The 12,238-nt window shown below is 56.9% G+C and overlaps 1 protein-coding gene across 2 annotated transcripts in view; it reads left to right on the top strand.

Annotated features, from left to right (window-relative positions):
- Positions 1-12,238, top strand: part of EFNB1 (ephrin B1) — a 50,778-nt gene that overhangs the window by 20,207 nt on the left and 18,333 nt on the right. For both annotated transcript variants that reach the window (XM_017819291.1, XM_017819289.1), the window contains exon 2: positions 9,480-9,757. In XM_017819291.1, coding sequence (XP_017674780.1) covers positions 9,480-9,757 — 278 coding nt within the window. The remainder of the gene's footprint in view (positions 1-9,479; positions 9,758-12,238) is intronic.

Consider the following 12,238-nt stretch of genomic DNA (forward strand, 5'->3'; position numbering starts at 1 on the left):
TGGAACTGGGAGGCGAAATCTCCTCCGTTTTATTTCGGAGGGGTCAGGGAAGGAGTGGGAACCCTGCTGATCCAACCGTGTTCCCTTTTAACCTGCCTCTCCCTCTCTCCCCCTCCCGGCCCCCCGTCCTCCGGATGAGCGGGGCTGCAGCCAGGGCACGGGCGGCCAAACCGAGGCCGGAAAACACACGGAGCCGAGCGGGAACCTGAGCTGCTTCCGATGGATCATTTAATATCTGCAGCGTCCCAGGGCTGGGACTGTGCTGCTTCTGGTGCTGTCAGGGTTTTGTGATGCCTGATGGGTGCTGGGCTTTGTCGTTCCGGCTTCCATGTTTTCCCTGGGGTTTTTGGGTGCTATTTTTCAGGATGGAGGCCATCCAGCTGCCAGCCTCTGTCGGGATGGGGTTGGCAGTGTGGGCAGGAGAAGGTGAGTGCCCGCTGCCCACACCTCGGCCCCACTGCCACTGCCTGGCCTCATTGTCTCACTTCTCTCTCCATTCCTACGCCAATTAAAGCGCCGTGTTGCCATTCATAGCCCTTATGGTTTTGTTCAGTTGTCTGTCAGCTCTTGTCAAGCCCTGTCCCCTTCCCCTCCCCCGTTTTCAAAAACAAAACCCCTGACAAACCCCCCTTTGAATCCCCTCTTACCTCACTCCCAGCGAGGGGCCCCTTTGCCAGGGGATGCCGGCGGCGGGGAGACCGCTCCCCACGCCGGCTTTGTGGGCCCCGCCGCCCCCCGGCCCTCGGCCTCCCGCTTCTGCCAGCATTAATTAGATAACTCAGCTCCTCCAGATTCCTCCGCGGGGAGATCGGGACGATACAACTCGAGGGAGAAAATATGGCTTTTTTTTCTCTGCATTTCTTGGCCAAGCCCATGGTTCCGTCGCTGCTGGAGCTGCTTATTGTGCTGAAAATAAGTAGTTTGCAGGGGGGTGTGTGGGGTGGGGACAAGCCCAGGGGACCCCTGGTGCTCCTCATTCTGCGTCTGCACCCCAGGCCGGCGCGGGTGGGAGCCTGGGGTCCCCCGAGCCCACGCCACCGGCTGCAGGTGGCAGCAGCAGCCTGCGCCACTGCTCTGGCCCCAATTAAATCTCCTCCAAACTCCCTCAATTACCAGCACTTTTTGTTTCCTGCCCTCACAGGGTTTGGATTGGGATCATTTGGGAGCAACGTCTGAGTGCACGGGGTGGAAAGATGGAGCAGCACGTGGCTGCTCATGTCAGGCCTGGCTCCTGCGAGGGCTGTGAGCCTTCTCCTCCTGCCCCTTCTCTTCTTCCTCCTCAGAGCGTTGGGGTGAGCAGCAACCATCCCTGTAGATGATGGACTGGGATTGGGAACAGAGCACACGATGGGACAAAGGAGAACATTCCTCTTTTGTGGGTGCTGCCTTTGACTGTGCTCAGTGTGGCGATGGAATGGGGGCCACCATTATCCTCCTTGGAGCTGATGGAGAATCTGGGACTCAGATGCTTTCCTTGGGCATGCCATGGTGCAGGAGGGCTCTGAGTCACCGAGGCCAGCCCTGGCTGCCAGCGGCCGTGGGGCCAGGGGCATCACTGGCTGCCGTGGCCCCTGCTGGCTGTGGGTGCTGAGGTGTGGCCAGCATCTGTGCCAACTTTCCTGAGCCTGGTGACCTGTTCTCTGCAGCGTCCTGATGGCTCTTGGTTGGTGATAACCTTGGTGTGACCACTGCTGAACCACCTGTTCCAAAAGCCCTTGGGGTCCTGAGCCCAGCGGCAGGAAAACTGGCACAGGGACAGAGAGGATCTGTGGGGATCATCCCTTGTCCCTGGTGACCTCTGCTAGCTGTCCCTCCTCTAGACTTCCTCTGCCTTGGCATCTGGCACAGGGACAGGAAAAGCCAAACCCATGCAGAGGGGTGGCAGTGCTGCTCTGAGGTGGCTCTTTTGGCTGAAGAGCATCTCCACGAGTGGGAACATGCTGGGCCCTGTGACAAGTGATGCCTTCAGTCACCTTGCTGGCTGTTGCTCTGGATCTCTCTCCCTTAGGAGAAGGGGTCTGTACTGGAGGAGGGGAGACCCATCTGTAAGCTGCGGGTTTGCAGCTGTAACCAGGGTCCTGCTTCCTTTGCCCTTGCAGAAACCCCGGAGGTGTTTTCATGGAAAATGGATTCTTTCTGGTCTTTCTCTGTTGTCTAATCAGGTACAGCTGGGCTGTCCCCTTGATGTTGGGTAAGGGCTTGGTCTTCAGAGATATGGCAGCGACTGTGCAACATCTGAAAAAAGCTTGAGGAGCTGTGGTGGGATGTCGCTGCTTCCTACATTCCCTGTGTTCCGTCTTCCCTGCATGGAGCAAGCAAGGTGCTCTCTTGAGCTTCAATGAGAGGCTGGCTGGGAGGGTTATGGTACAAACATGAGGCTCATGGTTGCCAAACCTCCATGTGAAGCATTGGAGTGGCCTCTTGGTCATTGCCAAAGCTATGGGAATCCCCAAAACCACTGACTTCCCTGTGGAAAGGTGCTGGGAGCAGGGTTGTGGCTGGGGCTGGTGTTTGACCGTGGACAGACTGTGCTGCCATGGGCATCACCCCCATTTCTGGGCAGAGGGGGCAACTTGGTTTCATTTCCCCCTGCAATTGGTGTTTCTGTCCCTTGCGCTCAATCCAGACCCTGGCTTGGCCATGACCCAGAGTCGGTCATGGCGCGCAGCTCTCTGGGGTGTCTGCACTGGGGACATCTTTTAACTTCACCTCAGAAATGTCATCCTTGGCCCCGGGGGTCACTTTGGGGTGGGTGGGGGATTTTCCCAGCCGGTGAGGAGCCTCCTAGCTGCATTAAAGCAACAAAGGGGTTTTGGGGAGCAGTGGAGTTGGAAAATGGCATCCCGGTGCTGGGGGGGCCGGTGTGCGTTGCCATGGTGACTCGTTTATGCCTCACTGATGCGTCGTGTAAATCCGTTTGGAAACGAGAAGGGCCTTTTGTCTTTGGGAGGGTTGAATGGGCCTCATTAAACCCGAGATGTGGAAAAAAAAAAGGGCCTTAAAGTGTGTCTGGGAGGGGGACAGGACAGGACAGGACAGCCTGTGGGGGTTCAGCAGAGGCTGTTCCCCCTCCCAGGGACAACGAGGAGCTGGGGGGGGCTGGAAGGTGGAAAATCTCTCTCTGAGCACCAGAGACCAAGAGAGTGGGGGAGATATGATGCTGCTTTTAGAATTACCTGGAACTGTTGGGTCTGTGTGGCCACCTCGGCTCCGAAGGACAGAGCAGAAATAGCAGAGGTCTGCCGAGGGCAAGGAAAATAATTATACATAGATTAGCAGGGGGAAAAAAGATGGAAGGCTCTTCTAAAGGAGACTAATAATAGAGGAGCACATGAAAGAAGTGGGATCTGAGAGCGCGGGGGTTCGCGTGCTCCGATTTACCCTCTTACGGCGACGGGGAGCGCGATGGACGAGCGAGAAGGCGACAGATACAGAGGGAGGCAGAGGAGAGTGTGGAACCTTTTCATTCCACTTGTAATTAACTTCCTTCCACGGGGTTTCTTTGTTCCCAAGAGTTGAATGGGAGTCAAAAAGGAGAATGGGTCCTGTGCCTCCAGCTGCTGGCACTGCTCCGGGAAAGGGCTGTAGATGCTGTTGGTGTACTGGAATAAGGTGGGCCATTGGGATTAGTGTATAATTCCTCGGGTTTGGTTGTCCTCAGCTCTTGAGAGGTGAAGTGAGTTGGGTGGGGGGCTGTCCCTGTGACATGGGGTGTCCGATGCTCTTGGCTCAAGCTGGGACTGTGTACTCGTCCCTGTCTAGTGATGCTGTTTGACTCCAGCTGTGATGGTACCACCCAAGAGACATCCCAGTGTTTGCTACCACCCCCTCGATGTCTCTTTCTTGGTGAAAACACAGACCTTGGCAAGGGCAGCGGTGCCTGGGTGTCAGCAAGGGAGCTTTGGAGCGATGGTGGGAGCGCGAGCTGTGCAGTGCCCCTCCGGTGGCTGGAGCTCTGTGATATTGGGGTCTGGAGGACTCCTCTGGGGACAGCATTGATTTCTCTGGCTGGTAGCCAAGGGTCCCGGGAGAGAGTACCCAGTGCCTGGACATGGCTGCCGTGTCCCAGGGAAGTGAGGGAGAGCGAGGCAGAGGGGTAGGGCTGAACCTGGTGTGTCTGGGCACCAGCAAAGCTCTCGCAGGGTTCAGGAGTGCTTTTCAGGAGCACACACCCAGTTCATACGGGAGTTTTGGCTTTTTTACTGGATCTGGGCCTTTCCCATCCCTTTGTGAGGTGGTTCCCAGTGGGTGTGAGCCGCGGTGGCTCGTGGGAGCTGTGATCTGGCTGGAAGGACCTGTTGGTGTGGAGAGCTGGGCCCACGGGGTCTTCAGCTGCCCAGACACCAGGAAAACCACAGAGCTCCTGCAGGCCTCGCTCAGCCGGGCACTGTCAGCCTTCCCTGCCAGACGTACATGTCCTGCATGTAAGATACAGTTATTTTTGGATTTCTTTGAAGCAAACAGCATTTAGCATATGTCATCTTGTATGTATGTCAGCATCGGCTTTAGAGCGTCTTCTGCGAGGAGCAGGTTCTTGGTAAATGTTGTTCTGTTGCTGCAAAGCCTGATGTCAGGTGAGGGGCATCGTGTGTTGTGGATGTGGGGAAAGGTGATGCTGCCCTGGAGATTTGGTAGTTGACATGGTGCAAGGAATGCCTGGATCAGGGGGAGAGGAGAGGTTGGAAAGTGTGTCAACACATTTTTTAAAAAAATATGTTTTTAAGCAGTTCACTGGTCTCCCCTAAGGAAGAACTGAAGGACTGCTGGATTTTAAGGTTCCAGATGACTTGTCTGCAGGACACTTGTGTCTGCAGCTGTTGCTGTGAACATGTTGGCTTATCCATATCTATCCATGTGTTCCCACATGGAGGAGAGGAGCCTGCACGGGGTGGGTGTGTGGAGGAGGGAGGTTTCATGCCCGACATGAATTCAGAGCTTGTCCCACCAAAGGTTTTCCTCCTCACCCTGTGTTCCTGGGCTTGCAGAGCCTCTGACAGTGGTGGGAAGGAGCAGGTCATCCCTGTGGTGTGGCAGGAACCCTGGTGCTACTGGAGCTGCTCAGTGTGGCTGGTGTCCCACTAGCCATCCCGGGAAGCCATGGGATTTTGATCCATCAGGTGGTTTACTGGGAGCCCCACCACCTCATGGGGCTGCTCCTCCTGGAAGACAAGGTGTGAGCTTCCAGCCACTGCTGGAAGATGGTATTGCCCTGCCTGTGGTTGCATAGGGTCTGCTCATCCCTGTGTGTGGATCTGTGCCCGGCTGGATTGGGATCGAACGGAAGGAGCAGCGGGCACGGCGGGGCTGGTCTGTGCCTGCCTGGGCAGCACTGCTGCCTTGGTGTGTTGGAGCTCCTGCTGAGGCACAGCCAGGGGCACAGGGGCTGCATTCCCTCCTGGGCCCACGCTGTGTTCCAAGGGATTCTCATCTCTTACTGCCCCGTTCCTCCTCTCCCAGCAACCCCCCTCTGTGATGTCAGGGTGCTGCCTCCACAGGCACTGAGTCCACTGCTCTTCCAGCAGGTCCCACCTATAGACCCCGCTCAGTCCATCGGGTCCCACGGTTTGGAGCCCTGAAGGGAGCATAGCCCTCCGTGCTGCTGAGGGGGGAGCTCTGCAAGGGCTGGGGGTCCCCAGCAGCGGCCCCCCAAGTCAGGGCAGGGGAGAGGCTGCCCTTTAATCCCGTCTCTCTGCTCCAGCATCCCGACATCCCGCTGCCAACAGAGCTCCCGTTGTTTACCCAACTCAGAGGAATCGGTTTACAAGGCTCACAAATACCCTTTTCACCTTTCCCATCAGAAAACACCTCCTGAAACAATGAGGAAATTGGACGCCGCCACCTGATCGGTCCCAGGGAACCTGCAGGGCCGGGAGCTGGGGGCCGGGGGCTGTGGGGGGATGCCTGGCTGGGATGGCCAGGATGGTCCCAGCACGGCTCTGCGGGTGGGCAGCCGTGGGTGCCACCCAAAAACCATCTCCGGGGGCTTTGAGGGGTGGAGCTGCCGATAAGTGGAGTGATGGCCAGTGCTCTCCACCTGCTCAGCTGGCAAAAAGTACTTGTTTTAAACTGCAATGGCTGTAGTTAATCATTCCCACGCCCTTGGACTCCAGGAGGAAGGATGTTACCTGTGAGCTGGTGACGGTGCCACTCACAGACTCCCAGAATGGTTTGGGTTGGAAGGGACCTTAAAGATCATTCTGTTCCACCCCCTGCCATGGGCAGGGACACCTCCCAGGTTGCTCCAAGCCCCATCCAACCTGGCCTTGAACACTTCCAGAGGTGGGGTAGGAATAAAGCTGGACCATTCTTGTGAGTGATGGGCGAGGTAAAGGAGAGTCATACAAGGTGGAAGCTGTTTTTCAGCATTAAGTTTGAGTTAAATTTTAGTTTTCCTTGTATTTTTTTCCCTCCCCACCTTAAAACAGGGAAATCAAACTGTATTTTATGGAGGAACAGCAGATTTCCCCCTCCCTCCCTCCCTGACATTACAGCGGGTGCTCTGAGGGCACGATGAATTTCCCTATTAATTTAGAAGTTGCTCTGTTCATTCCTCCCGGTTAAGATAAATCTGAAGACGTGTCCTTGTGAAGACAAGTCAAGAGTGTAATTCCTTTTTGTCTTCAGCCATCCCTCTGAACTAAATTTCCTTGTCCCTAGAACTGGCTGCAATCCTGCGTTCAGCCAACGCACGACAATTTTTGGACTCTCCTTTTTTCCTCTCTTTTTCTTGTGATAAATGTAGCTTTTTACTGAATATTTTAAAGGAGAATTTCCTGTAGAACTGACCTCTTGCATGGTAGGAGCTCTTGGTCTTCTCTAGGATGGTCATTACAAGCTGTTCTTGTGACAAAGCGAAATTTTTTGGGAACAGCCCTGCTTTTGGAGAAGAGAGAGGACACTAAGGGGGAAATGGAGGAGAAAAAACCAGGGAAATTGGAGGACAAAGGGAAACGTGTTGGGGGGGAATGTGGCTGGCAGAGAGAAGCAGTCAGAGGGAGCACCTCAAAAACCCCGTGCATGGTGAGATGGCTCTGTCTTGCTTGGTGTAGGAGACCTGGAAGATGTTCCTGGGCTAATTTCCAGGCCAAAGCCATGTGCTTCTGGAGCTGGGACTGAGCGGTCATGGCAGGGACTCACCTTGTTGTTTTATCCTTTAAACAAATAAACCAAACGTAGGCCCTGGTCCTGGAGTTCCTCAGATGAGGAGCTGCCAGCAGGATGTGGTGCTGGGATGTTCTCAGCTGCCCCGGCTGCTTCATGGCCCTTCCCCTGTTTAAAAATCTGCTTGGCCCCATCCCAATAGGCTGGTGTCGTGGGGACCGGTTGGTTTGCAGGTGTTGGCCAAGGTTTTGGCCATGGAGGTTTAATAGGTCCTCCTGGTATGGAGATGAGGGTGGATAGCAGCTTTCTCCTCCTGCTCCGGCGGTGCAAGACATCTGCTTGACTTGTTTGTGGCTTCCTGTTTGGCATCTTCTGGGCAGGAGGGAGCTGGCAGGGGCTGGAGGAGGGAGCTTGAGTCACTCCAGAATCCTGTGCCAGGAAGCCTCTGACTCAGCCCAGCCGTGGAGTGTGGGATCCAGCTGCCTCTCGGGGTGGGAACCCGGGGCGAGCGTGCAAGTGTTCACTTGCACTGCGTGTCTGCGGCCGGGAGGGAGGGGCAGGGGCTGCTCCCCTGCTCCTGCCCCGCTCCGGCCTTGCGTCAGGGCTCCGGCCGTGGGTGGGGAAGCCTTTATCGCTCCCGAGGCTTTGGAAGCCCGTGCTGGCCACCGGCCAGGTGACCTACTTGGTAGTGTGAAGCGAAGCCTGGCTTACCTGCCGGTAGTGCCGCGGATGGAGCCGGACTGTGCCGTGCTGACACCATGGTCAGCATCCCACCTGCATCCCTGAAAGCCCTTCAGGGGTCGACTTCCCAACTCTCTCATGGTCACCTTCTGCCAGAATCATGACTTGTGTAAAACTTAATCACTTCCCAAACCTACTGTGGCCAAAGCCCTGCTGTACTGGCAGTGCCAGGGTTGGGACGATCCCAGCCATCTCCCTGTGCCTGATGCCCCGTTGTGCAGCTGCTTTGGATACTGCTGGAGTTGATATGGTGGAGGCAGAGCTGCAGCCGCGCAGGGAGGATGGGCGGATAACCTGCCTGAATCCAGCTCCATGGGACTGTACCCACCATCCCTGTGCCAACTCTCCTGGGCTGGGAAAGGGCGGGCACCCCGGCTGCCCGTCTGATCTGGCAGCAAGGTGCACATGATGTCTGTGTGTCTGTCCCGCTGCTACCGAGCTGGCACCGAGCTCCGGAGCCGTGCCAAGGGCATCGGGGGGTGCGTGGGCTCTGGCTCCGCCTGCCAGCTCCCAGCCTGGCATGTGGATCTGTGGGGCTCCCGCAGCCAGAGGCCTGCTGCTGGTTCCAGCTCCGTGGCTTCTTGCTAAGACTTGTACCGGAGCCACGGAGCAGGTTGGTTTTGTGTGTTTGATCTTCCTTCCATGGAGCCTGCAGCTCCAACTGGAGCAGCTGGCTGGGGGCAGAAGGTGTCCCGGACCCCATCCAGCCGCCAGGATGGACTGGGACAAGGATGGGCCGTGTCCGAGAGCGGAAGGGGAAGCGTGACCGTGCAGCCAAAACACTTGCTTTGGCTTTTGCCATGCCCAGATTACATGAGGGAGTTGCAGCAGAGATAACTCTGCAGGAACATCCATTCCCACCTTATCTCCCATCAGGAACGCTTGTTGCCTACATCAAAGTAGATGATCTGCTGCTTCCCTCCTTGCTGCCCTAATCCTCTCCTTCATGCTGGAAAAACCTAATCAGAGCCTTGCCCCACCATAACGAGATCCGAATGCTAATTATCAGCATCTTGCCTTCCTTCCCTTCCCAATGCCCTGCCTTCCAGCCCCGAATAGCTTTCCTCCCTCCTTGCTCCTCTCCATCCGGTCCTCCCACGCTCCTGGGCACGCCGTTGAGCCTGGTGAGGCAGAAGTTGTCCTGCAGGATGCTTCCCTCCCTTCCATTTAAGGACAGGAATTCCTTGGGGAGCCGGGGCGTGGAAGGGATCCCTCCCTGCGCCCCATTGTCAGGACTTCTCCCTGTGCCTAATTATTGCCTGTCCCTGCAGGAAGCTCCTTGCCTGGCCGTCGGGCAGAGCCACGGCGTCTCCAGCCCGCTTGCTCCTCAGCCCTTTGTGGGAAGACTCCATTCCCTGTTGGATGCCAGGCTTGGGGCTGGGAAGGGTGCCCGCCCTTTCATGGCTGGCGAGCAGGACTGACCCAAGCCAGCCCTGGTTTTGTTGGAGGGAGCCCACACTGGCTCTGTTATATGCTGGGATGGGGAGGGAAGAGGAGAACTTAATTCTGGTGTCAACTATCTTGTAGAGGGGAAGCAGCAGAGTTGAAGCACAAAATAAATGTTGTGAGTGGGGTGGGATGGGCTGGTGTGGCTCCCGCTCCAGCATGTGGTAACCTCTCACCCTCCTCTCTTTCAGGTTCATGACTGGGAAGGGGCTGGTCATCTACCCGGAGATTGGGGATAAACTGGACATTATCTGCCCCAAGGCGGAGCCGTCCAAGCCTTACGAGTACTACAAGCTGTACCTGGTGAGGAAGGAGCAGGCAGATGCCTGCAGCACCGTCATGGACCCCAACGTGCTGGTGACGTGCAACCGGCCCGAGCAGGAGATCCGCTTCACCATCAAGTTCCAGGAGTTCAGCCCCAACTACATGGGCCTGGAGTTCAAGCGGCAGCAGGATTACTTCATCACATGTGAGTCGCCCTCCTCCTCCTCGCCACCGGCCCTGGCTCGGGAGGGCTGCGGGCGCCTGGACAGTGTCGCCAGGCACTTGTGTGTGACTTGGCCGGTGCAAAGAGCTGACACGTACGGAAAATATGTCCCGCTGGATGGGAGCAGGGGGAGGAATGTGTCACTGGCTGAGTGGGGTCACCGGTCCGTGTCTGGCTGCTCTGCTGTCCCTGCCCCGCTTGTGGCCAGGAGCAGGAACATGTCCCCAGGCAGGGTTGGCTCTGTGTGTCCGGAGCACTGTCACGCCTGGAGCTTATATTTTGCTGCCATCTTTGCTGGAGGCATTACAGGTCATTTGCAGGACTTTACTTGGGAAAAAGAGGAATGGTGTCCAAGGAGATGCTTGTCCTTGTCCGTGGGTGCTGCCTCCAAGAGCAGCTCCGGCAGCGGGAAGTGCCAGCGGTGCGCAGTGTGTGCTGTGATCCAGATGGCTGCAGAATTCTGCACATTGTCCTGTCCCTTTTGTGTCTTAGTGCTTTTTATGGAGGGGAGAGTGAAGGACATTGGAATTTTCTTGGGGCCTGTTGTTTGTGCATGCAGGGGACCATTGCACTGGGGTGTATCCGCCTGTGCTGGCTCTGGTGTGGATGGAGGAGGACGCTGGGGAGCTCGGCCATGTCCAGGCAGTGCTGCCAGCTCGCTCTTCCTCCCCTCCTGTCCTGCTCAGCCTGGCTGTTCCCGCCTGGCTCCGTGCATGCAAAGGGCACGGTGGCCGTGGCTCGGCTCCCTCGCCGTCACGTGCCATGGGCTCACCGGCGAGCAGCCGGCACAGGGGTCAGCCGCCCGCGTGGGAGGCGAGCGCCGGCTGGGGGAGCCGCTGCTTTCCCCTCCGTAAACAGGGTATTTTTAGCCTGGAATCTGCAGGAGGGGGCGGCGAGGCCGTGGCAGAGCTGGGGGCAGGAGGGGCTCTGCCGTAGCGCAGTGTCGTGGTGAGGCTGCCGGTGTGGACATCCCCCGCCAGCCCGGCCGGGGCTGGAGTTGTGCTGCAGAATAGTTGGGAATAAACCTGATGCAGAGGAAGCAACCGGGCCCAGCTCTGGCAGGACAGCCCTGAGCCGCCCTCAGTTCTGTCATGGGAAATGGTTCTTAGTGCTTCCTGACATGTGACTGAGTGGGTTGGGAGTGGTGGTTCTGCTCCCTGCGTGGCCATGGAGATGCCAGAGTGGCTCCTGGATGGTCAGACAGGAAGGTGTTGCTAACAGGAGAGGTGACAGCGTGGAGGACCTGGCACAACAACCCGCTGAGCCGGCTTGGCACAACGCGGTGCTGGCAGCGACCGTGGGCTGAGTCACTGCCGGGCCGGACTCTCCCGGAGTGATGGTCACCGTCCCTGTGCCAGCCTGGGGACATCTATCACCTGTCACTCAGGGAACACCAGCTCTGCAGCCATCAGGGATGCAGGAAGCCCTCATTCCAGCCCAGGCACCGCAGAGATGGGTTTGGGTTGCCAAAAGCCCTGGCACAACTCCCATGCAGACTCCCATCTCCTTCCCATATTTGGCACCAACCTGATGGCCCTGGGATGCCAAAGTTCAGCCCTTTGTGGTCCCTCAGCTGATGAAAGGCTTGATTCAACACAAGCTTTGCTCGCAGTGGGCAAAGAGGGCAAAGAGGGGCCAAAATCACAGCCTTGGGTCAGGCAAACATCTTGAAGCACTTGGTCAGTGGCTTCTCTGTGTTTGGAGGTCAAGTTCAAGCATTGATAGGGTCATCAAACTAACGAGGGCTGAAAGAAGGGGTCCTCTGAGCTACATCCCATGGGACCTTCAGGCTGTAAAGAGCCCTCAAAGACAAATATGTTCCCCAAAACAAGCTCAGAAGTGGAGCAAAGCACTGGGAAGAAGAAACGTGAGATCCCTCATATGTCATCCAAGTCCAGGAAAGTGGGGGCAGAGGGATTTACCAGCCTCTGAATTAGCCAAATTTTAAGGAGCCATTTTTCATTTCACACAAAAACTCAAGTGAAAATCAACCTCCTGGAGCTTTCGGAGGCGTTTTCACAAGCAGCTGACAGTGTGTTGCCGACTCCAAACGTGGCTCCCCAAGGGCCCCCGTGGCTTTGGGTCGGTGCCAGCTCCCCTCCAACACTGCCGGCACACCTGGGGCACTGCAGGTGACCAGCTCCGGCTCTGGCTCGGTGTGGATCCGACGGGATGCACAGCCTGGATTTTGTAAAGCCGGCATAGCACAGTTTACAAAATCCCGGCTGTGCGTCCTGTCGGATGTTTGGCTGAGCCTTTTAAGCTCATTTTTTTAACATAAAATCCTATTTATCCTCTATTTCCCAGTTTCAGGCTGTCTAGGGAAGCAGCGAGCGGGGTGCTCGGAGCATCCCTGTGGGGTGTCCCCCCTCCCCTCGGGGGGCCGGCACTGCCCTCTGCCCCTTCCTTGGACCGTTTCTGACTTTAATTTCTCTTGACTCCTCCGTGCTTTGATGCGAAACC

The sequence above is a fragment of the Lepidothrix coronata genome, unplaced genomic scaffold (assembly GCF_001604755.1).
Source record: "Lepidothrix coronata isolate B3197 unplaced genomic scaffold, Lepidothrix_coronata-1.0 Scaffold73, whole genome shotgun sequence".
In the NCBI taxonomy this organism is placed as follows: domain Eukaryota; kingdom Metazoa; phylum Chordata; class Aves; order Passeriformes; family Pipridae; genus Lepidothrix; species Lepidothrix coronata.